The sequence below is a fragment of the Vespa crabro genome, chromosome 25 (assembly GCF_910589235.1).
Source record: "Vespa crabro chromosome 25, iyVesCrab1.2, whole genome shotgun sequence".
Classification (NCBI taxonomy): Eukaryota; Metazoa; Arthropoda; class Insecta; order Hymenoptera; family Vespidae; genus Vespa; species Vespa crabro.
Genome location: NC_060979.1, coordinates 2,207,766 through 2,229,986, shown reverse-complemented (window position 1 = coordinate 2,229,986; position 22,221 = coordinate 2,207,766). Strand labels below are relative to the sequence as shown.

General features: G+C 25.4%; 5 protein-coding genes across 13 annotated transcripts; 3 read left to right on the top strand and 2 right to left on the bottom strand.

Moving 5' to 3' along the window:
* The first annotated feature begins 89 nt into the window (after window positions 1-89).
* Window positions 90-4,638, top strand: LOC124432461 (poly [ADP-ribose] polymerase). The gene is made up of 5 exons (XM_046981442.1): window positions 90-680; window positions 1,120-1,261; window positions 1,389-1,918; window positions 2,005-2,210; window positions 2,313-4,638. Exons 1-5 carry the CDS (start codon window positions 567-569, stop codon window positions 4,273-4,275), a joined length of 2,955 nt encoding a protein of 984 aa, XP_046837398.1. The 5' UTR covers window positions 90-566; the 3' UTR covers window positions 4,276-4,638.
* A 112-nt stretch (window positions 4,639-4,750) lies between these two features.
* Window positions 4,751-7,172, bottom strand: LOC124432377 (eukaryotic translation initiation factor 3 subunit I). The gene is made up of 5 exons (XM_046981305.1): window positions 7,019-7,172; window positions 6,094-6,340; window positions 5,675-5,955; window positions 5,152-5,352; window positions 4,751-5,063 (listed from the first exon to the last, which is right to left on the bottom strand). The coding sequence occupies exons 1-5, from the start codon at window positions 7,019-7,021 to the stop codon at window positions 4,815-4,817; spliced, it is 981 nt and encodes a 326-aa protein (XP_046837261.1). The 5' UTR covers window positions 7,022-7,172; the 3' UTR covers window positions 4,751-4,814.
* A 1,922-nt stretch (window positions 7,173-9,094) lies between these two features.
* Window positions 9,095-11,343, top strand: LOC124432398 (ornithine decarboxylase 1-like). 2 transcript variants are annotated; one of them, XM_046981337.1, is made up of 7 exons: window positions 9,095-9,500; window positions 9,571-9,647; window positions 9,712-9,884; window positions 9,998-10,304; window positions 10,558-10,797; window positions 10,919-11,127; window positions 11,216-11,343. In XM_046981337.1, exons 1-7 carry the CDS (start codon window positions 9,317-9,319, stop codon window positions 11,256-11,258), a joined length of 1,233 nt encoding a protein of 410 aa, XP_046837293.1. In that variant the 5' UTR covers window positions 9,095-9,316; the 3' UTR covers window positions 11,259-11,343. The 2 variants fall into 2 exon arrangements, 1 of the variants encoding a protein (XP_046837293.1); XR_006944242.1 differs by having other exon boundaries at window positions 9,099-9,500; window positions 10,992-11,127.
* A 3,574-nt stretch (window positions 11,344-14,917) lies between these two features.
* Window positions 14,918-17,674, top strand: LOC124432501 (ornithine decarboxylase 1-like). 4 transcript variants are annotated; one of them, XM_046981494.1, is made up of 9 exons: window positions 14,918-15,050; window positions 15,461-15,614; window positions 15,684-15,760; window positions 15,822-15,994; window positions 16,080-16,266; window positions 16,487-16,726; window positions 16,839-17,050; window positions 17,132-17,163; window positions 17,489-17,674. In XM_046981494.1, exons 1-9 carry the CDS (start codon window positions 14,997-14,999, stop codon window positions 17,491-17,493), a joined length of 1,134 nt encoding a protein of 377 aa, XP_046837450.1. In that variant the 5' UTR covers window positions 14,918-14,996; the 3' UTR covers window positions 17,494-17,674. The 4 variants fall into 4 exon arrangements, with proteins under 4 accessions (XP_046837450.1, XP_046837447.1, XP_046837449.1 ...); XM_046981491.1 differs by having other exon boundaries at window positions 16,080-16,389; XM_046981493.1 differs by having other exon boundaries at window positions 14,991-15,020; window positions 16,080-16,389.
* On the bottom strand, window positions 17,210-21,339 carry LOC124432500 (dipeptidase 1-like). 5 transcript variants are annotated; one of them, XM_046981486.1, is made up of 11 exons: window positions 21,258-21,309; window positions 19,797-19,950; window positions 19,557-19,716; window positions 19,110-19,393; window positions 18,610-18,667; window positions 18,348-18,524; window positions 18,192-18,282; window positions 17,960-18,035; window positions 17,684-17,834; window positions 17,479-17,594; window positions 17,210-17,378 (listed from the first exon to the last, which is right to left on the bottom strand). In XM_046981486.1, the coding sequence occupies exons 1-11, from the start codon at window positions 21,295-21,297 to the stop codon at window positions 17,315-17,317; spliced, it is 1,371 nt and encodes a 456-aa protein (XP_046837442.1). In that variant the 5' UTR covers window positions 21,298-21,309; the 3' UTR covers window positions 17,210-17,314. The 5 variants fall into 5 exon arrangements, with proteins under 5 accessions (XP_046837442.1, XP_046837444.1, XP_046837446.1 ...); XM_046981488.1 differs by having other exon boundaries at window positions 17,211-17,378; window positions 21,286-21,339; XM_046981490.1 differs by having other exon boundaries at window positions 17,211-17,378; window positions 21,290-21,308.
* Between the last annotated feature and the right edge of the window lie 882 nt (window positions 21,340-22,221).

The window sequence follows — 22,221 nt, the reverse complement described above, 5'->3', positions numbered from 1 at the left end:
TCTTTTTTTTTGTTCTTTTTCTTTTTCTTTTTTTTTTACTTTTTTTCTTTTTCTTTTTTTTCCAATTTGCGCGCGCATCTTTGCAAGCAATAGAAATGAATTAACGTGAACTTGGCCAATGATTAATAACCTTGAAATATGAGAAACTATTTATCTGTAACACTTGTGCTTCTTCTTATTTCCTTTTTCTGATCAATAAGTTAATTGAAAAGAAATTATTTTTGTTTTTCTTTCTTATTTTTCTTTAGTTAGAATAACAACGTCATTTCCTGTGATGCTATCTATAACAGTGAATTAAGCAGAGATTTCGAAAAATCGACTTATTACCGGTACTATGTAACATGTAACATAACTGGTATTGCAGCGTGCCGTTGCATTCACGAACAAATAATATTTACGTTGGAGTTAATATTTTTTCAAATTTTCTAATTTTTTCGTTTGGTGTTTAAGAAGAAAAAAAGAAAAAAAAACAAAATAATAATTCATACAAATACACACATACATACATACATATATATATATATATATTTATTTACGCGTAGATATATATATATATAAACGAAACAATGACAGATTCATTACCATATCTCGTCGAGTATGCTAAAAGTTCTCGAGCTTCTTGTAAGAATTGTAAATCTTCGATTATGAAAGATTCTTTGAGAATTGCTACTGTTGTACAAGTATGTATATTTTAATTTTTTTCTCTATCTATTTCTCTCTCCCTCTCTATCTCTCTCTCTCTCTCTCTCTCCACCTTTTTATTTCTCTCTCTCTCTCTTTATTTATCTATTTATTCATTTTTATTTTTCTTTTCCTTTTGTTTTCCATATTAAAAAAAAAAAAAAAAGAAAAGAAAAAAAAATTCTTAACCTTTCTTTTCCTTTTTTTCTCTCTCTTCTTTGTTTTTTTTTTCTTTTTTTTTTTTCTCCTCCACTGTACTTTAATTAACAGGTGACAAAATTTATCAATTAGATTTATTATTACTATTATTGTTCTTTCAATACTTTTCTCATTATTTATACTTCAACATTTACATAAAAAATTTATTGTATTAAATGATGATTCCTCCTTTTTCATCTATTTTTTTTTTTGTTTTTTTTTTTTTTTTTTGATTCATAGAGTCCAGTATTCGATGGTACTATTACTAAGTGGTATCATCCTAAGTGCTTTTTTGAAAAGCAACGTCCAAAGTCCATTGCTGATATAGCTAACTTTGATAGTATCCGTTGGGAGGATCAAGAAGATATTAAAAAGAATATAGGTTTAATATCATTGATCATTTATTAATTTATTCATTTTTAATTCTTACAATGTTATATATATATATATATATATATATATATATATATATATATATATCTCATAATATTGTTCCATGTAAATTTTAGAAGAAGCTGGAAAACTTCCAGTTACAACTGGGAAAGGTAAGAAACGTGGAAAAGTTACAGGCTTGTCTCAAGACTTTTCAATAGAATATGCAAAGTCAAGCAGAGCTATGTGCAGAGGCTGCGAAGAGAAAATAGTTAAGAGTGAAATAAGAATTTCTAAGAAGGATTTTGAAAGTGACGAGGGAAGAAAATACGGTGGTATAGATAGGTGGTATCATTTGGAATGTTTTGTCAAGATTAGAACGGAACTTGAATTTTTTGATCAAGCTGATTCACTTCCTGGTATAAAAACATTGTCGAAGGAAGATCAAGCTACTGTAAAAAAGGAATTGCCTAAAATTAATAACAATGATGTACCGCCTATAAAGAAACTTAAGGATGAACCAGTGGACACGGAAGAGGAAGAAAAATTTAAGGAACAAAATAAGAAAATATTCACAATGAGGGATACATTGTCATTGCTCAATAAGAAAGAACTTGTTATGATTTTAGAAACGAATGAACAACAAGTACCAGAAGGTGTTTCTGCGGTATGGATTAATATAAAGATTGTTAAAAGTAATCTAGCAATGAATAATATTTTTTTTTAACTTTTTTTTTTTTTTTTTTTTTATAGATATTGGACCATGTATCTGATCTATTAACGTTTGGAGCATTAAAGCCATGTCCAAAATGTAGCGGACAATTGGCATACGTTTCAGGTCTTGGTTACAAATGTACCGGAAATGTAACAGAATGGACAAAATGCGAATATGTTACTCAAGATCCTAAAAGAAAGAAATGTTCCGTTCCGGAGGAATTAAAGAATACTTATAAAGCTCTGTATGTCTTTTTCTTCTTTTTTTTTTTTTTCTTTTTATATATATATATAATACAATGTTCAGATATAATTCAATATTTTTTTAATAATTTATAAATTAACAGGGCTTTCAAACCAAAGGTTGTTAGGAGATTAATTAAAATTACTGCACCGTCGACATCTACTATTGTTAAAAAAGAAGATGACGTTGATGCTGGACCAATGGTACAAGGAAAACCAAAGCCATTGAAGAATATGCAATTTGTAATATTAGGTCAAACGAGCAAAAATAAGGAAACGTTGAAGAAGGAAATAGTACTTTTGGGAGGATCCGTAGTAACGAAGATACATGAAAATTTAGCAGCTATTATTTCTAATTTGAAAGAAATAGAAAAAATGAATAAAAGAATGGAAGATGTAAAGTCTTTAGACATACAAGTGGTTTCAGAAGATTTTATCGAAGAAGCTAAAGATTATACGGAACCGCCATTTGCATTAATTAAAAAGAAAACTATATCTGATTGGGGTGGTGACGTTAAAACTCGTCTGGCTGATGTTATTGCAAAATCAGGATCATCTAAGAGTAAAAGTAAATATGAAAAGTCAGTTTCTGGAAAGGTCAAATTACAAGTTAAAGGTGGTGGTACAGTTGATCCGGATAGTGGATTAGAGGATTGTGCTCATGTTTATCAAAAAGGAACGGATAAATTTACTGTCACGTTAGGACTTACAGATATCCAAGCTAAGAAAAATAGTTATTACAAGTTACAAATATTGAAACACGATATACAAAATAAATATTGGTTGTTCAGAAGTTGGGGTAGGATAGGTACTACGATTGGTGGTACAAAATTGGAAGTTGCACCTTTAGATGATTGTATAATGAAATTTGAGGAACTTTATGAAGAGAAATCTGGGAATAATTGGAGAAATAGAAAAGATTTTGTCAAAGTACCAAATAAAATGTATCCCATTGATATTGATCATGGTGATGATGAAGATACGTCAAAATTATTAGAATCGGATATTAAGAGTAATTTGGAAAAGCCTTTACAAGATCTAATGAAGCTTATATTTAATATAGAAAATATGAAAAAGGTTATGTTAGAATTTGAAATAGATATGGATAAAATGCCGCTTGGTAAATTATCTAAAAAGCAAATTCAACAAGCATATTCAGTATTAACAGAATTACAAGAATTAGTTAAAAAAGCGACACCCGAACGTACCACGCTTATAGACGCATCGAATAGATTTTATACTTTGATACCACATAATTTTGGTATTTCTGGACCTAAGATATTAGAAACTGTTGAAGAAATTCAAATGAAATGTAAAATGTTAGAGGCATTACTTGAAATGGAAATAGCATATAGTTTGCTTCACGGTAAGACAGATGATAAGAAAAATCCTCTTGATGCACATTATGAGCAATTGAAGACAAAGATAGATGTATTGGATAAATCCAGTAAAGATTATGATGTAATAAAACAATATGTTAAGAATACACATGCATCCACTCATAGTTATTATGAGTTAGAAATTGAAGATGTTTTTGTTATAAAGAGACAAGGTGAAGATCAAAGATATAAACCCTTTAAGAAAATGCATAATAAAAAATTACTCTGGCATGGATCTAGGACAACCAATTTTGCTGGTATATTATCTCAGGGACTTAGAATAGCTCCCCCAGAAGCACCTGTTACCGGTTATATGTTTGGTAAAGGTATCTATTTTGCTGACATGGTATCAAAGTCTGCAAATTATTGTTGCACGAATAGCGCTAACCCAACGGGATTGTTACTGTTATGTGAAGTTGCTTTAGGTAATATGTATGAAAGATATGAAGCTGATTATATTTCAAAATTACCAAAAGATAAGCATTCGACTATAGGAAAAGGACAAACTCAACCAGATCCAAATGTTGTTTATAAAATGGAAGGTAGCATTGAAGTTCCATATGGTCCTTCTGTATCAAGTAAACTTAAGAAGAATTCATCATTGTTGTACAATGAATACATCATATATGATACAGCTCAAGTGAAAGTTCGTTATTTAGTTAAGATGAATTTCAAGTACAAAGTTTGATGTTTTATTATATATGTATTATCTTCCAATATCTGTGCTACCTGATCGGTTGATTGATTGATTGATTGATTGATTAATTATTATATCTAAGCATTTTACATTATATATATATATGTATATATATATATATATTAATAATTAAAATAACTTGGATATTTTTTTTTTGTTTTTTTTTTGTTCATTAAAACAAAGTTCTTATATCACAGCTACCTCCAATAGGACAAATAATAGTTGAATAAGTGTAATATTATTAAATGTTTTTTTTTTCTTTCTTTCTTTGCGCATAAAAATGTTCAAAATATTTTTTAATGTTTCATCAAATATGATATCATAAATGTATAACTCTTAGAACAACACAGTGAAGGGAGGGAGGGAGGGAGGGAGGAGGAGGAGGAGGAGGATAGAGGAGGGGAGAAAGGGAGAGGGAAAAAAGAATTGAGATAAATTTTCTATAATAAAAATATTCAATTACATATTTATTACAATTATGTTTATTTTTTTTTCCTCTTTTTCCATTTTTTCGCTTTTCATTGATCCAATTAATATTCAAAATGAAAATCGAAATAGGATTGATCAAATGTATTAATTCGAATATATCCATCTTCTCCACCGGTTGATAAACTCTTACCATTTGGATGGAAGGCTAAAGAATTAATTGGACCAAAGTGACCTTTCAATCTTGCAAATTCTTCTTCGAATACAAGATGGAAGAAACGCGAATCAAATTTTCCTTGCCTAGCTGATGTCGTAGTTACATCCATGGCATCTTGGCCACCACCTAAAACCACCTATAATGATAAAAATATAACGTAGATTTAATTAAATGGCATTCTTTTAAAAAGAATAATTATATACAAAGAAAAAGAAAATATTTACATGATCCAAAATAGGTGATATTGTGGCCGAATTGACGGGCCTTTCCGTTTTATAAGTTTTTAATAACATCAATGACTCACTGTCAAATAATTTAGCCATATTATCCTTCGACGCAGTCACAAATATCGTTCCATCTTTGTTACATTGCATATCATTTATTTGAGATTTATGACCTTTCGTACTGGTCAACTTCTTTCCCATCTGTTTGAGTATTTATTTATTTATATATTTATTGAGATTCATATCATTTAACCCTTTGAGTGCTGTGGGCGCACATATGCGCCCAGCGTAAGCTATCGACGTAGACCGTGGACGCAAATATGCGCCTGGCAAAATGATCACTGTACTATGGTCAAATGTATATGTTCGACAATTGTTTCTATTGCATGAAAAAGTATTCAGCACTCAAAGGGTCAAATGAAATATACTTTGTTATAACATAACATATTGTAAATATAATAAAAAACAGAAAAAAAGAAAAAAAGAAAAAAAGAATATTTTTATATAACAAACAACGACATACTCTAACGTCCCAAAGGGTAATTTCACCATCTTCGTGGCCTGTAATAATGGTTTCGTCTAAAGCACCCCATAAAATAGCAGATATTCTTGGTCCAGGTACAGAGATTCTAGAAATTGCATGTTCCTGTGACATATTAGTATCGACATTTCTAATATCCATAATGAACATTTCACATTGATGACCTAATGCTTTGTCGGTAGAATAAACTGCAAGATTTGACGAATAACTGAAACCGCATGTCCTTACAGAACTATTAGTTTGCAATTGTCCAATTTCTTTACCTAAAGAGCGGGGGAGAGGGGGAATAAGAAAAAAAAAAAAATAATAATAATTACAATAAATAAATAATTTCATTTTACACGATAATAATAAAATATCAATATCAAAGATTAATATTAAATCAAAGATTGAATACAAACCAGTCTCGCAGTCCCATACTCTTAATGTATTATCACCACTTCCTGATAAAAATCTAGTGGTATCCCAATTAACATCTATACACCATACTGATCCATTGTGTCCATTAAATGTTCCAAGACGTTCACCATTTAAAGAATACCAAACATTTGGTTTTTTATCTTTACTAGCTGAGAATACCAAATCACCTTCTCTGTTATATTTTATTTTTGTAATAGCACGTTCATGTCCATGTAACATTAATGGTTTCTGAAAGAAAATTTAATTAATTATTGAATTTAAAATTGTATATAAATGATTTGTTTATTAAAAATACAAATATACAAGTAACGTTAATGTAATTCAATGTGAATATCATTATTTTTAAATAGAAATCATTAATCACAAAATATATTAATATTGTAATAATATAAAATAAAATAAAACTATATAATTGTATATAATTTATATATATATATATATATACATATATATATGTGTGTGTGTGTGTGTGTGTGTGTGTATATATATATTAGATATAAATCTAATACTTTGCTTATATTAAAACTGATTAATACTTTGTCATATTTGTTCAAAAACAATGTACAAATAGTTCCAAAATCTGTTAACTTTCAATTGTAGAATCCAAAATCACAATAACCAACAAAATATTTAATTAATTAAAACAATATCATTGTCAATTAAATTGGCATGATTAATGTCAAATATTATAAAAAAAAAAAAGATCACTCGGATATCATCATGGGAAAAGACATGAGTTTTTTTCTTCCAAAGATTCGTGAAGGAAAAAAAAAAACTTTTAATAGACATGACGGACTGACAGAATCACGTGTTTATACGATTATACGATTATACGAGTAATATACATAGAAATGAAAAAAAGAAAACCATATTCTTTAACTTTTTCATATGTACACGATAACTAACCATTTTGTTAAAGACAAGTTGTTTTATTCGTATTGAATAAGTAATATTGTATCTTCCTTGGATTACACGTTTAAGCTATGTTTCTAGACTTCGATTAAACCACGAAGTATATAAAGGTTAGATTCGTTTGCTATATGTTAAGGAAAATGATTCCCCTCGATAATTTCGGAACCGTTTTGTACATCAGTCGTACATAATCTATAGTAAAGCATCATTTTGTATCAGTAATGTCGTGAAAATATAACGAGCCAATCATATTTAATTAAAGTTAGTAATCTACCAATGAAATTTATTAAAAAGTTAATAATCAACCAATGAGATTTATTAAAAAGTAAATAATCAACCAATGAAATCGATCCAAGTAAAAATGAGATTTAATTAAAAAAAAAAAAAAAAAAAAAAAAAGAAAGAAAAAGAAAAAAATATATATATATTATCTGGTTTATATTATTAAACGTTTTTTAAATAAATTAATTTATTATTACAAATGAAAATTATTATCTTTATTAAAAATATTTTATATAATGATATAAGGTTATGTAGACTTATTACAATATTAATTTCTTGAAACTGATAATGAAATATTTTTAATAAGAATTCTTTCAATTCGAATTGATGATAATAATAATGTTTCTTTATTTTTCGATATCATGTCATTGTATGTTTGATTGATTATTTTATTTTTTGATATAAGTCAATGGAGTGTTATCTAACAATATGTACAGACTCGCGAAATTGTATCAACGAAGAATTAAAAGAAGATATTTTCGTATATCATACATTTCTTAAATAATTTATTTATATAATTTATATAATTTATTTTCTTTTAGATTGAAATTTTGTAATTGGCGGTCATTGGTTATGTGTGACGTCACAAAATCAAATCTCCAATGAACTTTGACTATTGCTGGATCAGTTTTCCTTTGGATTTCGACGAGTAATTATCGAGGATGACTCACAGGATGTCTTTCCCATAAATTTATAATGAATACTTAAAGTAAATTTATATTTTTATGTCATACATTTCTTAAATAATTTATACAGTTTCTCATTACAACAGTGATACTAATAATTTGCTTTGTATTTTTCTCTTTCAGAATTTTATTGCAGTCGCGCGCGCTTAAGAAAAATGAAATAATCGAGTGTTTGTATTATCACTTTTATTATATCTATTAATTTATTCTTATAATTTATTTATGAGAATAAAAATCTATTCTTACGTATTTTTATTAATTATTATTCTTAATTTTCTTAAATCTTATTAATTATATTCTTATTTATTTAATAAGATAACGAAATTAATTTTCATTTGATCTTATTTATTTTCATTTAATTCTTTTCAGATTAAATGATTTTTCTCTTGCTTGTGTCAGATATATTAATATTTTTATTATATACAAACATTTCTATTAGATCTGATTCGATTGTAATACGTCATGATTCATGCTTAACCTAACCTAACATAAACTAAGAAACATAACCTAACATTCTTATACACCGATGTTTATATAGATGTATAGTTGGAGTAATGATTTTTTTATTGCGTTTGTAGTTCAGATTTTGTTCACGCCTATCGCTGTAGTCGCGTTACGTTAATATAATTAACATTAGACGTTACTACAATCGGTAATATGTGAACATAATGAATGTCTTTTTAATTGGGTGTTTTAATGTTCCCACGTAATAATGATTGTAGTGTGTAATAATTTACATTTATAAATAATATATTAATAAACCGATGATAATTCTTATCTTGTAAAAAAATTTGTTTTATATACTATAAAAAAAATGTATATACATATGCATATGAAATATAAATTGTATGAATTATATTTTTTTCAAAGTTTTAATATATCTCATTATTTGTATTTTTTTTTTTTTTTTTTTTTTTATTAATATATTCCATTTATTATATATTATTGATATACAATTTTTATCATGTATAATGTAAGAAAAAAAAAAAAAAGAAACTGTCATTATTTATAACAGTATAAAAATATATTGTTCATTAAAATAATAAAAAATACAGAATTTCTTTTAAAGACATATTTCTTATTTTATCTGTGTTTATTTAATGACTTATTACTAATTAAAAAAAAAAAAAAAAAAAAAAAAAAAGAAAATAACTAATTTTAGATAACTAATTTTACTCGACTACAATAGTCCATGTTATCATTGAATAAATATGATATTATATGATACATAATTAAGGGACTAATGCTTATCAGTGTTCATTACGATATAAATGAACGGCTCATTGAAACAGTAACATGGACGGTAGTATATAATATCTAAAACATGTCTTTTATTGATCTCAATCAAATTCAGATTTATGAGGATCAGGTCAAAGATTATGACATATTAAAAAATATCATTACTACTCATGATCAAGAAGATGCATTTTATATATTAGATCTCGGTGTTATAATTAAAAAGCATCAAGATTGGATCAAAAAAATGCCAAGAGTTGTACCCTACTATGGTAAGATATTTTTTTCTTTTTTATTGTTTAATGTTATAAGAATATTTTATAGAAATATTTTTATTGTTAGCTATCAAATGTAATCCTGATCCAATGGTAATTAAAGTTTTGGCAGCTATGAATGCCAATTTTGATTGTGCATCAAAGGTAAATTATTTCATTTTAATATAAAACAATATTATATTATCATAATATTATTAATTTATAACAGCAAGAAATTCAAGAAGTTATGGAACTTGGTATATCACCAGATAGAGTAATCTTTGCAAATCCAACAAAGTGTCCGTCTCATATAAAATTTGCTAAAAGTTTAGGGATTAATAAAATGACGGTAGACAGTCAATTCGAACTGAAAAAAATTAAAAAATTATATCCCGATGCAAAGTGAGTAAATTTATTATATCATATATATATATATATAACTGATATTACGTCAATTATCTTATGTCACCATATATAAAACATTTAATAATTAATTCAAATATTATTTTTATTAGAATAATTATACGCTTTCGTAATGACAATTCTAATCTTGATAAAAGTACCAAACTTGGTATTAAATTTGGATGTGATCCAGATGTCGAGGCAAATCAATTAATACAATTTACAAAGGATTTAGATTTAACTTTATATGGATTTAGCTTTCACGCTGGTAGTCCATGTTATCAAATCAATGCATATGTATGTGGAATTGAAATATGTAAACAATTGATTACTTTTGCTAAATCAATAGGATGTAATGATATCAAGTTAATTGATATCGGTGGTGGTTTTCCTGGAGAAAGTGGATATCAAATTGATGAGGTCTATTTATTAATATGAAACTTTTCCATATATATATATATATATATGAAATATATTAGGTTGGAAACTATGAAACGGGCGTTCTTGTTTGGTTATTTATTTTCATTCAACGCCCGTTTCATAGTTTCCAACCAAATATATAAGTATCAGTTTGGAAACTATGAAACGGGCGTTTTTGTTTAGTCATTTATTTTCATTCAACGCCCGTTTCATAGTTTCCAACCTTAACAATTATCTTTGTATCTTTATTTAGCTTTCACATATGATTAATGATGCAATCAAAGAAATAGATCCTACAATAGAAATCATAAGTGAACCAGGTAGATACTATGTAACATCTGCATTTACTTTGGCTGGTTATTTACATTCTAAAAGAACAATAAACGAAGGAAATGATCTGAAACATATGTATTATGTTAACTGTGGTGTCTATAATGGTTTTATAGAAGAATTATTGAACTTGAAATCACGTCATCCAATCTCATTATTCAATGTATATAATTAATATATTATAATATTTAGAATTTATTTTATTTATTTAAAAAAAAAAATGAATATATATATATATATATATATATATATATATATGTATGTATGTATATATATTATTGCAGCCTGTATCTGATAAAAAATATCCTTCTATTTTATGGGGACCAACTTGTGATTCCTACGATTGTATCGTTAAAGATACATTACTGCCAGAATTTCAAATAGGAGATTGGCTTGTATGGAGCGACATGGGTGCATACACAACATCACTAGCTTGTAAATTTAATGGTTTTATGCCACCGATAGTTCATCCATTTATTAGAAAAAGTCAATGGTTAATATAAATATCTGAGATGATAATTTCTTTGAGATATTACAATTTTTTATAATAATTTTACATATTATAATATATTTCTTTTTAGGGAAGATTTTTGTGCCGTTATCAAATGTGACGAAAATAATTGATTGTATAAATTAAAATAGATAATTTGTATTACTATAAAAAGTATATTTAAAAAATAATCAAATAATATATCGTATATACACGAAATATGTTTATTATTTAATAATTATCAAAATATATATTTTCTTTATTTAATTATATTATTCATTTGAATTAGGCCACGTTGGGTATATTATTATATTATGAAAACAATTGTGATATTAAACGAAAGTGTTTTAATTATTATATTGTTTCAAATTTTTTTTATTTATAATGATTGCTATATTTTTTTTTTCTTTTTTTTTTTTTTTTTTTTATACGTCTTTATATATTTGAATATCTTTAAAATATTTTGGAATATTAATTCAAAGTTACGTGACCGTTCCTAAAGTGATAATCAATCACATAATTGATAGAAAATGATCGATAATTTCTGAACTATTGTAGCGATATTAATGGAAGAAATTTAAAATAGGATGAAATAATATTTAATTAGCTATTTCTATTCTTTCACTTTTCATTTTGTTTATATAATGGGAGTTATTCAATTGAAAAATTTTCAATATTTTATCACTGAATGTTGAATGTTGAAATACAACGTACTACTTATTTACTTATTTATGACGTATTTGAAAGGAATTATTTAGTTTTATTTCATAATATACTTTTCGTATCATGCTTTCTTTTTTTTAATGTTTGAAATATATTTACCAATTTTACATTTATTATAATATGTAAGTTTTGAAGGCATTGAATAAATATTATCAGTGTGCACCGTCGACACTATATTTTTAATAGAAACATTAATAAATAGCACAAATTATCACACGACATTGAATATTACTACATGAAATTTTATCTAAGTCGAGGAATGTCAAGTCATAACATGACGTACTATGAAATGAAACAATAATTGTTCTGAATAAGATAAAAGTACTTATTTATTCACGATAAAGTAGAAAATAAAAATTGTTCATATAAACATTATTTCGTAATATTAATAAAAAAAAACTTTTATCATCAGAAATTGAATCATTTATATAATTATTAAATTATAAATATATAATCATGATAATTAAATTTTTATTTTATATATGTTATAATCACTGTCAACATTCAATCAAAGAAAAAAAAAAAAAAGAAATATGTTTATAATAATATAGTATTTGTTATTCGATTTTTATTCGATTTATATTTATATAATAATTTATAAATTACTGTAATGATGATAAGATAATTAATATTTTTGAATTATTACTCTCTTATATATTATATTTTGACATACACATCTGCTGTATTTGCATAATTTATATCATATTAAAACATAACTAGAATAATTTAATATTATAATAATGAGATCTTAAAAAAAAGCTTGTTTGTTTAATTTGATCGATGATAAATAATTGTTGTTGTTGATTATGACGTGCTTTATGATATTATAAGATACTTTTCACAGTTTGAATGATTTTGAATCGTAAGTAATAATTTTATTTATATCAGCTATTTAATTTTATCGTAGAAGTTATCGATATTATTTTTCTTTTTTTCGTTTTTCCATATTATAAACAACAAATAAATATTTTAACGTATGTATGAAATTTAGAATATATTTTAAATATCGATATTGCAATAGTTAATTTATTTATCGATATAATAATTAATGAATGTATATTAATTTTATAAAGATAAAAATACGATTTCGTTTCCATATTATCTACGGGATATTTTTTTCAGCGCTATTTTTTTTTTTATGGTTTTCTTCCGTAGAAATAATCGAGTATATATTATTACTATTACTACTACTATAATAATAATAATAATAATAATAATAATATATAATTTAAATAGTAATTATTTTCGAAAATATTAATTTATACGTTGTCATGAATATATATGTTCAATTTTTATTTTTTTTTGCTACCCCTGGTTTTTTAATGGTTTATACGATTAATGAGAATAGATTTTAATTCTTGACCGATTTTAATTAACCAGATCTACATTTTAAAGGACGAAGATCTTTTCTACGTCACTCTTTCGAAGGATTTTATGAAGAAAGTTTTATTTTCTTTGGAAAAAAAAATTGTGTTAAAATATGATATTTTGCAAGAATAGTTTATGCACAAATAAAAAGTCTTTTTTTTTTAAATATTGCCGTAGAATAAATGTTCGTTTTTAAAATGAGACCTTATTCATTAAAATTGATCAAAAATTATTTCTATTCTCCTTAATGACGCTATTGCTATTTTCGATATTTTTCTCAAAGAAAAAGTTTAGTACCTGCGGTGCCTCTCAAAATTTTCAACAAAAGAGATGAGCCATTATTGATTTTCATGTATACACTTGAATGGTGTACGTTTTATATCCGTGAAATGGCGATTGATTGTTTACATAAAAAGCTGATGTTCAGATATTTTTTTGAGCCTTTTCAAAATCCAAAGAAATGGATTTTCTCGATGCTCGCACGAAGATATAATGAGACTTCCTGAGAGATTGAAGAAGATAATAGAGCAGAATGATTCACATATAACACAGTAAATCAATCTTAAACAACAAATATCGTCTATTGATTTCGCTTCAGAAAAAAAAAAAAGATGGGAAAAGAACTTATGGGACACCCTGGTAATAAATAGTAATAGACGAAGTCGTATAGAGTGGATCAGTTTTATAGGGATAACCGATTGTTTATTTTTATCTTTTATTTTTTTTTTTAATAACCACGTAAAAAAGAAATAAAAAAAAAACAAAAAGGGAAAAAAACTTATGGGACACCCTAGTAATAAATAGTAATAAACGAAGTCGTATAGAGTGGATCAGTTTTATAGGGATAACCAATTGTTTATTTTTTATTTTTTTCTTTTTTTTTTTTAATAACCATGTAAAAAAAAAATAAAAAAGAAAAAGCTCTGAATTTTATTAAATACATAATATGGAAATGTACTCATATTTTAATTTTATATTGAAATAATATAATATATAAATATTCGTTGATTATTTAAAAAAAAAAAAAAAAAAAAAAAAAAAAAGAAAAGAAAAAAAAAATATTAAAGATTCGTATAATAATTTTTATATTTGTCAATAATATTTATTCTTTTCTATTCATTTATCGGTTAAAAGAAATACGTATCGACGTTCTATCTAATAAAAATTATTGCGCGAAATGTACATAAAAGAAAGAAATATAATTATGAGAGATTGAAAAGTGTAAATTCAAAGTCTATTCATCCATTAAATTACTTTGATTCACGTGAAATACAATTTTTATGTACGCGTGAGAGGAAAATAATCAACATAAGTTTATATATATTCATATATATACATATATATACAAGTTTATATATACATATATATATATATGATTGGTGGGATAATAAGTGACGTCGTTTTCTACTTGTATTCGTAGTTCATATTTTGTCCATACCTGTCCCTGAAGTTACATATGTTTTTAACAAAAGTTAACAAACAGACTTAACAGTATATGTTTAGAAATAATATATTAGTAAGCTGAATAATTATTATTCATTAGTTAGATATTATTTCGAAGGACATTGAACAAATTTTTTTACCATTATGGCAGACCTAATAAATAACTAATTCGTTTGTAATAACTCATAATTTTCTTAAAAAGAAATAAAATTTTATCATATATATATATATATATATATATATATATATGTAGGAAAAAAAAACGTTTATCAGTTGCAATGTTAGTTTATAAATAAACGACTTATTGTGATAATAGTTATGAGTATAGTGTATAGTATATGTCAAAGATGTCTTCTGTTAAAGTGAGTGATATTTACCTATACGAGGGAAAGGTGAAATATTTTTTTTTAATTATGTTTAATAAAAAAAAAATATATTGGTTACGACTCGTCATCAGGAAATATAATTGTCAATTAAAATTATAAAATATGATCGTTTATTAAATTGTAATCGTTTATTAAAATAATAATATAATTAATTTGTTTTTAACATCATCAATATTTTTTATTTAATTTATGTTTACTTAACGTCCATTCTATGCAGAATATTAAACATATATTAAAACATACATTACGTTAGACAACCAGATGTTCATGTTATCATTGAGTAAATATCATATATAGTATATAATACAGGAAGTTATTGGTATTCATAATAGTATAAATGAACGGCTCATTGAAACAACAACATAGACGATAAAATATAATGTAACATGTCTTTAATTGATGTCAATCAAATTCAGATTTATGAGGACCAGTTCGAAGAGTTTGATATTTTTAAAAATATCATTAAAAGTCGTGATCAAGAAGATGCATTTTATATATTAGATCTCGGTGTTATAATTAAAAAGAATCATGATTGGATCAAAAAAATGCCAAGAGTTGTACCCTATTATGGTAAGATATTTTTTTCTTTTTTATTATTTAATATTATAAGAATATTTTATAAAAAAATTTTATCGTTAGCTGTTAAATGTAATCCTCATCCAATGGTAATTAAAGTTTTGGCAGCTATGAACGGCAATTTTGATTGCGCATCAAAGGTAAATTATTTCATTTTTATGTAAAATAATATTATATGTTTTAAATCGTAATTTATAATAGCAAGAAATTCAACAAGTTATGGAAGTTGGTGTATCATCAGATAGAATAATCTTTGCAAATCCTACGAAGTTTCCGTCCCATATAAAATTTGCCAAAAGTGTAGGTGTTGAAAAAATGACAGTGGATGGCAAATGTGAACTTTATAAAATTAAAAAATTATTTCCCGAAGCAAAGTAAGTAAATTTTACTTCGTATTCCTGTATTATGTCAATTATCTTACGTGATGTCGATAATTCAAACAAATATTGTTCTTAATAGAATAGTTATTCGCTTTCGTTGCGACGGCAATTCTACTGTCGCTAGATGCCTCAAACTTGGCATTAAATTTGGATGTGAACCAGGCGATGAAGCAAAAGAATTAATACAACTTACAAAGGATTTAGATTTAATTTTATATGGATTTAGTTTTCACGTTGGTAGTCCATGTGTCGATTTCAATGCGTACGTACGTGGAATTGAAATATGTAAGGAATTGATTACTTTTGCTAAATCGATTCAATGTAATGATATCAAATTAATTGACATTGGTGGAGGATTCCCTGGGGAAAGTGAATTTCAAATCGATGAGGTTTAATTATTAAGATGATACTTTTGAATATATATATATATATATATATATATATATATATGAAATATATTAATAGTTATCTTCGTATTTTGTTTAGATTTCACATATAATTAATGATGCAATCAAAGACATAGATCCTACTATAGAAATCATAAGCGAACCCGGTAGATACTACGTAACATCAGCATTTACTTTAGCTAGTGTCGTGCATTCTAAGAAAACTGTATCTGTGGGAAATAGTTTGAAACAGATGTATTATGTTAGCTGCGGAGTTTATAGTGGGTTTATAGATGAATTATTGAACATGAATTCACGTCAACCAATTCCATTGTCCAATGTATATATTATATTCAGAATTATTTTCTTTAATTTTAATATATATATATATATATATATATATATATATATATATATATATATATGTATTATAGAAAGTGAATTTGTTGTAGTCTATATCCGATAAAAAAAAATATTCTTCCTCTATATGGGGGCCAACTCTTGATTCCTTGGATTGTATCATCAAAGACGTATTATTGCCAGAATTTCAAATAGGAGATTGGTTTATATGGAAGGACATGGGTGCATACACAAATACTGTAGCTTGTAAATTTAATGGGTTTATGCCACCGGAAGTGTATCCATTTATCAGAAAAAGTCAATGGTTAATATTAATATTTTATATGTTAATTTTTGAAAAAATTTATTTATATCAATCTTACATTATAAATATTTTCTTTTTTAGGGAAGAGCTTTGTGCCATTATCAGACTTAACGGTAAGAGTCATTTGTATAAATTATTTTTTTATTATAATAAAAGAAATGTGATGTTTAAAATATTATATAATAATGTATCATATGTAAAATACAAACATTATGTGTGTTTGTTTTAAATCTAAAAATACAAATTATATTATTTCTAATAATATTATTGATTTGAATCGGTCAGCTCAGTTTCACTTATGGTATTTGAATATAATATTTGATTCCATCTATAAAAAATAAATAAATAAAAATGAAATCGAGATAAAAATAATCTATTTTTCAACAAATAAAATATGATTCTTCTAATGGATTTCAGAAAATATTTACTCTTTTGCAGTTTGACATAATCCCGGCTTCAATCCGTCATTTTTTTGCGCTTGATATATATATCCTACATTAATAATATCTTCGATAGGCGGATGGGATGACATCGCATTGCGAACCTTTTTGTTAAAGAAAATAAATTCATATATTATTTTATATATCGTTCTTTTAATCCTAATAAAATTGATATTAAAATTAATCATCGTACTATTTCTGCTTTGGTCATAACTACGATAAAATTTCTTCCAGCTAATTTTCCTAAATCCTCTTTACTCCATTCTTGTTCTCCTTTACGGTTTTCATATAAACTTTCAAACAATGATGGATACTTTGACACATCTTCTAATCCTTCCGGAAATCTGTAAAGTATTTGTTTAGAATTATTCATAAATAATCATTACTATTATTATTATTATTATTATTATTATTATTATTATTATTATTATTATTATTATTATTATTATTATTATTAATTTATTCTTACTTATCGACACCATCATAATCAGCTCCGATACCGATATGATCTACTCCGACAATTTTTCTAATGTAATTAATATGATCTAAAAAAAAAAAAAAAATATATATATATATATATATACGAACCAGATTTTATTAATCAGTAGATTTAATTAATCAATGGCAACGATAATAGACGATAATTAAATGTTTTTTTTGTTTTTTGTTTTTTTAATCATTTAATAAATCATAAATCATACCTACAACATCCTGTATCGTTGCGTTTCTAGATTTGTCGCAATTAACAAATCCCGAATAAAAATTAACCATAACGATCCCCTCATTTTTTTTCTGTTGATAAAGTATAAATTATAAAAAGTACATTATTTTTGATTAATTTTGATGATATTACTTACTACTAAATGCAGTACGTCATCAGGAACGTTTCGATAATTATTACATATAGAAAATGCGGAGGAGTGAGAAAATATAACGGGTGCACGTGATATAGTAAGAACTTGTCTCATGACATTATGGGAAACGTGTGAGAGATCGATTAACATCCCAAGACGATTCATTTCGTAAACAATGCTCTAGAAAAACAATTTAACATTATCTCGAGTCAAATTTGTTATTTGGAAAAAAATAAAAAAAAAAAAAATATAAAAATAATCATACTTCTCCAAATTCTGTAAGATTATGTACGTATCCATCGTTGAAGATAACTGCATCAGCCCTTTAAAGAAAAACAAAAAGAAACAAAAAAAAAAAAAGAATCAGAAGATGATATGTAATGTAATCTCATTAATAATAATTGATATTATAATAATAATTGTCTCGATTAAAAAAAGGAATAACAACTTGTTTGTAAAGAATTTATCATCATACGATAAAGAAGTACATGCATGACTTTTGCAAACTATTTTTTTGAACTATGCATGAATTTTGCAATTTATTATAATAATTGCAAACAATTGCAATTACTATAATAAATTTATAATTATGAATGATGTTAGAATATTCTAGTAAAATAATATTTTAAAAGATAAAATATAAAAATGTATTATTGTGAATTTTAATGTACCAACTGTCGGTAATGTAGAGAGAGATAATTTTACTTAATACGATATATTTATAGATTATATATTATCATTAGTCGGTAATGCAGTGAGACTTACCAAGGTGTATTACAAATATGCGTCAATGTAACATAGCGAACACCTAATTCGTAATAAGTCCTTAATATAGCCAAATTGGAATCCAATGAGTGTCCACCCTCGACACCAATCATCGATGCTATTTTACCTTTTTTCCAAACAAGTTCAATATTTTTTGCATGTTTAACCAATTCCAAATGTTCCGGATAAAGATTTATAAATCTTTTGATCATATCTATCTGACGTAATGTCAATTGTACTGCATCTTTGTATTGTGACTTACAGGACACATACGCAACCCAAAACTGCAATGAAAAAAAAAAAAAAAAAAAAAAAAAAAAATAAATAAATATATAAATTAATTTAATTTATCGATTAACGATTAGTCAACAGTAACAACAATAACAATCATAAAAATAATAAAAAAAGAAAGAATCAAACAAATTTATATTCGATTTTATAACTTACCTGTCCTCCAACTTTTCCAGCTTTTAAACGTGGCAAATCCGTGTAACATGTTGGACATACTTCTTTTCCCCAAATTGGATCATTAATGATTGATTTTTCAAATGGAAATTCCTTCAAATTATTTAACTTTACATACATATTATATGGTAAATCGTTATGTCTGTAAAAATAATATCAATAAGTTTGATCGTACATTATCGACCGAGTTTATAAAATTTAACAAAGACAAATGTTATTTACCCGTCGATAAGTGGTACGAAATCTAATACATCGCTACCTTTAAATTTATTCGCTTGTAATCCAATTGATAATGCAATAATTACTAATAAAATGGATGCGGATGCAGCCATATTAACATAAAGCTTTCTACCGCTACAATATCTAATAATGTTATCTGTAATATAATTTATACACGACATGTCGATAAAACAGTGTAAGAAGAGAGAGAGCGAGAGCGAGAGAGAGAGAGAGAGAGAGAGAAATAAAGAAAAAACAAAAAACAAAAGAGAAACGAAACAATATCTATAGAAATTGCAAATGGCGATATTAACTATTGATATATAACATTCTAGCGTTTGAGATATTTCTAACGTTATCATTAATTTTACCAATCATGATGTTATGTATATACATATATATATATATATTTCTTTAAAAAGAAAAAAGTATTTATACGTCATTAAAAATCATAAGTAGTATATCTTAAGTAGTATAGATATTTTTATCTTTCTTATCTTTTATCACTAATATATATGTATATTTATATATATATATATATGTATATATATGTACACATATACATGTATACACACAAACACATATATCATACGAAGTGTCGTTAACGTATTAAGAAAATTTGCGTAATTCAAAGTGATAAACGATCAGACACTTTCAAATTATCATCTTTCAAATAAATATCCAACGAAAATGTATCAATAGAATCAGAACTTTAAAACTGTTTTATCGACAATTAAAATATAAAATAATACAGATTTATTATATTATTAAATTTTCGTATATAACGATGCAAAAAGACATCGTAAATGACAAAAGGTTCCGGACGATAGAAAGAATAATAATAATTATTAATAATAATAATAATAATAATAATAATAAAAAAAAAGAAAAGAGAAGAGGATAAAAAGAAAAGAAAATTAATAAAGTAAATATCGTCACACAAAATTCGAAACAATTAATTACCTTATCATCCGTAACATATATTTTCACTCACACGCGAAATGACAAACGATAAGACGAAAATTTCTTTTTATCCTTTTTATATTAAATTTCTTATATCTAATGTTACATATAGATTAATAAGAAAATCAAAGAAAGAAAAGTATAAAAAATGAAACAAAGAAATTCGATAATAATTAAATTAATTAGATCACCCATTATTATCAGCACATTCCAAATTGATCCAGTTATAATTCGTATTACTTTCTTACTACAGAGTGAGATAGGAAGTGAGCGAGTAGAGTTAGAGTGAGAGTGAGACAGACAGAGAGAGAGAGAGAGAGAGAGAGATAACTCGCACGAATAACAGTTCAAAATGTATCCTCCTAAATGTCCTCTGTTGAGATTTTGAGTATATATTTGGATTAATAAAGTGTATATATATATATATATATATATACATACATGTCGACGTACGTATATTTGTATTCTTACGTTCTCTTATGATGTGTATATATATCTTATTTTTTTCTTTTATCCTAATCATATTTACCAACTTTTTCATTATATATATGTATATATAGTCATATAGCTATTTCTTTTCCTCTTCCTCTTCTTCTTCCACTTCTTCTTCTTCTACTTTTTCTATTCTTGATACACCACAAACAATAACGTAATTAGTTAGGTCTATATATATATATATATATATTTGAATGTATGTAAAACTTACAAAATTTATTTCCTCTTAATTTTCTTTTCTATTTTTTTTAAACATGAGATACGAACGGGATGGTTATTGAAAGGATACTTAGTAAAGGATACTAAGTCTTGAACTGGACCATTCAAGAAATTGTTGGGAGAAAACATTGATATATTTATCTTCAAATAGATAAATTGATTAATAATACCAGTATATAAGGTAACATATGGTTTTATTATTGGGTTAGTGGATATGGATATGCATAACTATATGCATGACCATATATGTGTGCGTGTGTGTATGTAGAGATATAATATATATATATATATATATATATGTTATGTATGTGAAATTCTTTATCAGATGATAAAGAAGATATGTATATGGGCAGATGTTATTGCGAATTTATCACTGTCGATATTGTAGGAAACATTTTATCTAGAGAGAAAAAGATTATCGATCGAGAATTTTCATTTGTTAACTAGTAACCTAGTTGGCCGTTACTGGAACTTAATATTATTAGGTTATATTTTTGTCGATAATTGTTTACAAATTATACGGTGTATTAATAAAGAAGAAAATTTAATAATATCATTATCGACATTAATTTATAGGTTATATTTTTGTCGATAATCATGTATAAATTGTACGGTCTATTAATAAAGAAAAAAATTTAATAATATCATTATCGACATTAATTTATAGGTTATATTTTTGTCGATAATCGTATATAAATTGTACGGTCTATTAATAAAGAAATAAGTTTAAGAAAATCATTATCGACATTAA

Coding starts and splice junctions, on each gene's coding strand:
- LOC124432461 (XM_046981442.1), top strand. CDS start 567: ATGACAGATTCATTACCATATCTCGTCGAGTATGCTAAAAGTTCTCGA. Junction 681..1,119: donor GAATTGCTACTGTTGTACAA/GTATGTATATTT, acceptor TTTGATTCATAG/AGTCCAGTATTCGATGGTAC. Junction 2,211..2,312: donor AAGAATACTTATAAAGCTCT/GTATGTCTTTTT, acceptor ATAAATTAACAG/GGCTTTCAAACCAAAGGTTG.
- LOC124432377 (XM_046981305.1), bottom strand. Junction 5,353..5,674: donor TTACCCTTTGGGACGTTAGA/GTATGTCGTTGT, acceptor ATACTCAAACAG/ATGGGAAAGAAGTTGACCAG. Junction 5,064..5,151: donor TATCACCTATTTTGGATCAT/GTAAATATTTTC, acceptor TTATCATTATAG/GTGGTTTTAGGTGGTGGCCA.
- LOC124432398 (XM_046981337.1), top strand. CDS start 9,317: ATGTCTTTTATTGATCTCAATCAAATTCAGATTTATGAGGATCAGGTC. Junction 9,648..9,711: donor ATTTTGATTGTGCATCAAAG/GTAAATTATTTC, acceptor AATTTATAACAG/CAAGAAATTCAAGAAGTTAT. Junction 10,798..10,918: donor ATCCAATCTCATTATTCAAT/GTATATAATTAA, acceptor ATATTATTGCAG/CCTGTATCTGATAAAAAATA.
- LOC124432501 (XM_046981491.1), top strand. CDS start 14,997: ATGTCAAAGATGTCTTCTGTTAAAGTGAGTGATATTTACCTATACGAG. Junction 16,390..16,486: donor GTGAATTTCAAATCGATGAG/GTTTAATTATTA, acceptor TATTTTGTTTAG/ATTTCACATATAATTAATGA. Junction 16,727..16,838: donor AACCAATTCCATTGTCCAAT/GTATATATTATA, acceptor AATTTGTTGTAG/TCTATATCCGATAAAAAAAA.
- LOC124432500 (XM_046981486.1), bottom strand. CDS start 21,297: ATGAAAAAGTTGGTAAATATGATTAGGATAAAAGAAAAAA. Junction 19,717..19,796: donor TTCGTACCACTTATCGACGG/GTAAATAACATT, acceptor TTATTTTTACAG/ACATAACGATTTACCATATA. Junction 18,036..18,191: donor AACGATACAGGATGTTGTAG/GTATGATTTATG, acceptor TTTTTTTTTTAG/ATCATATTAATTACATTAGA.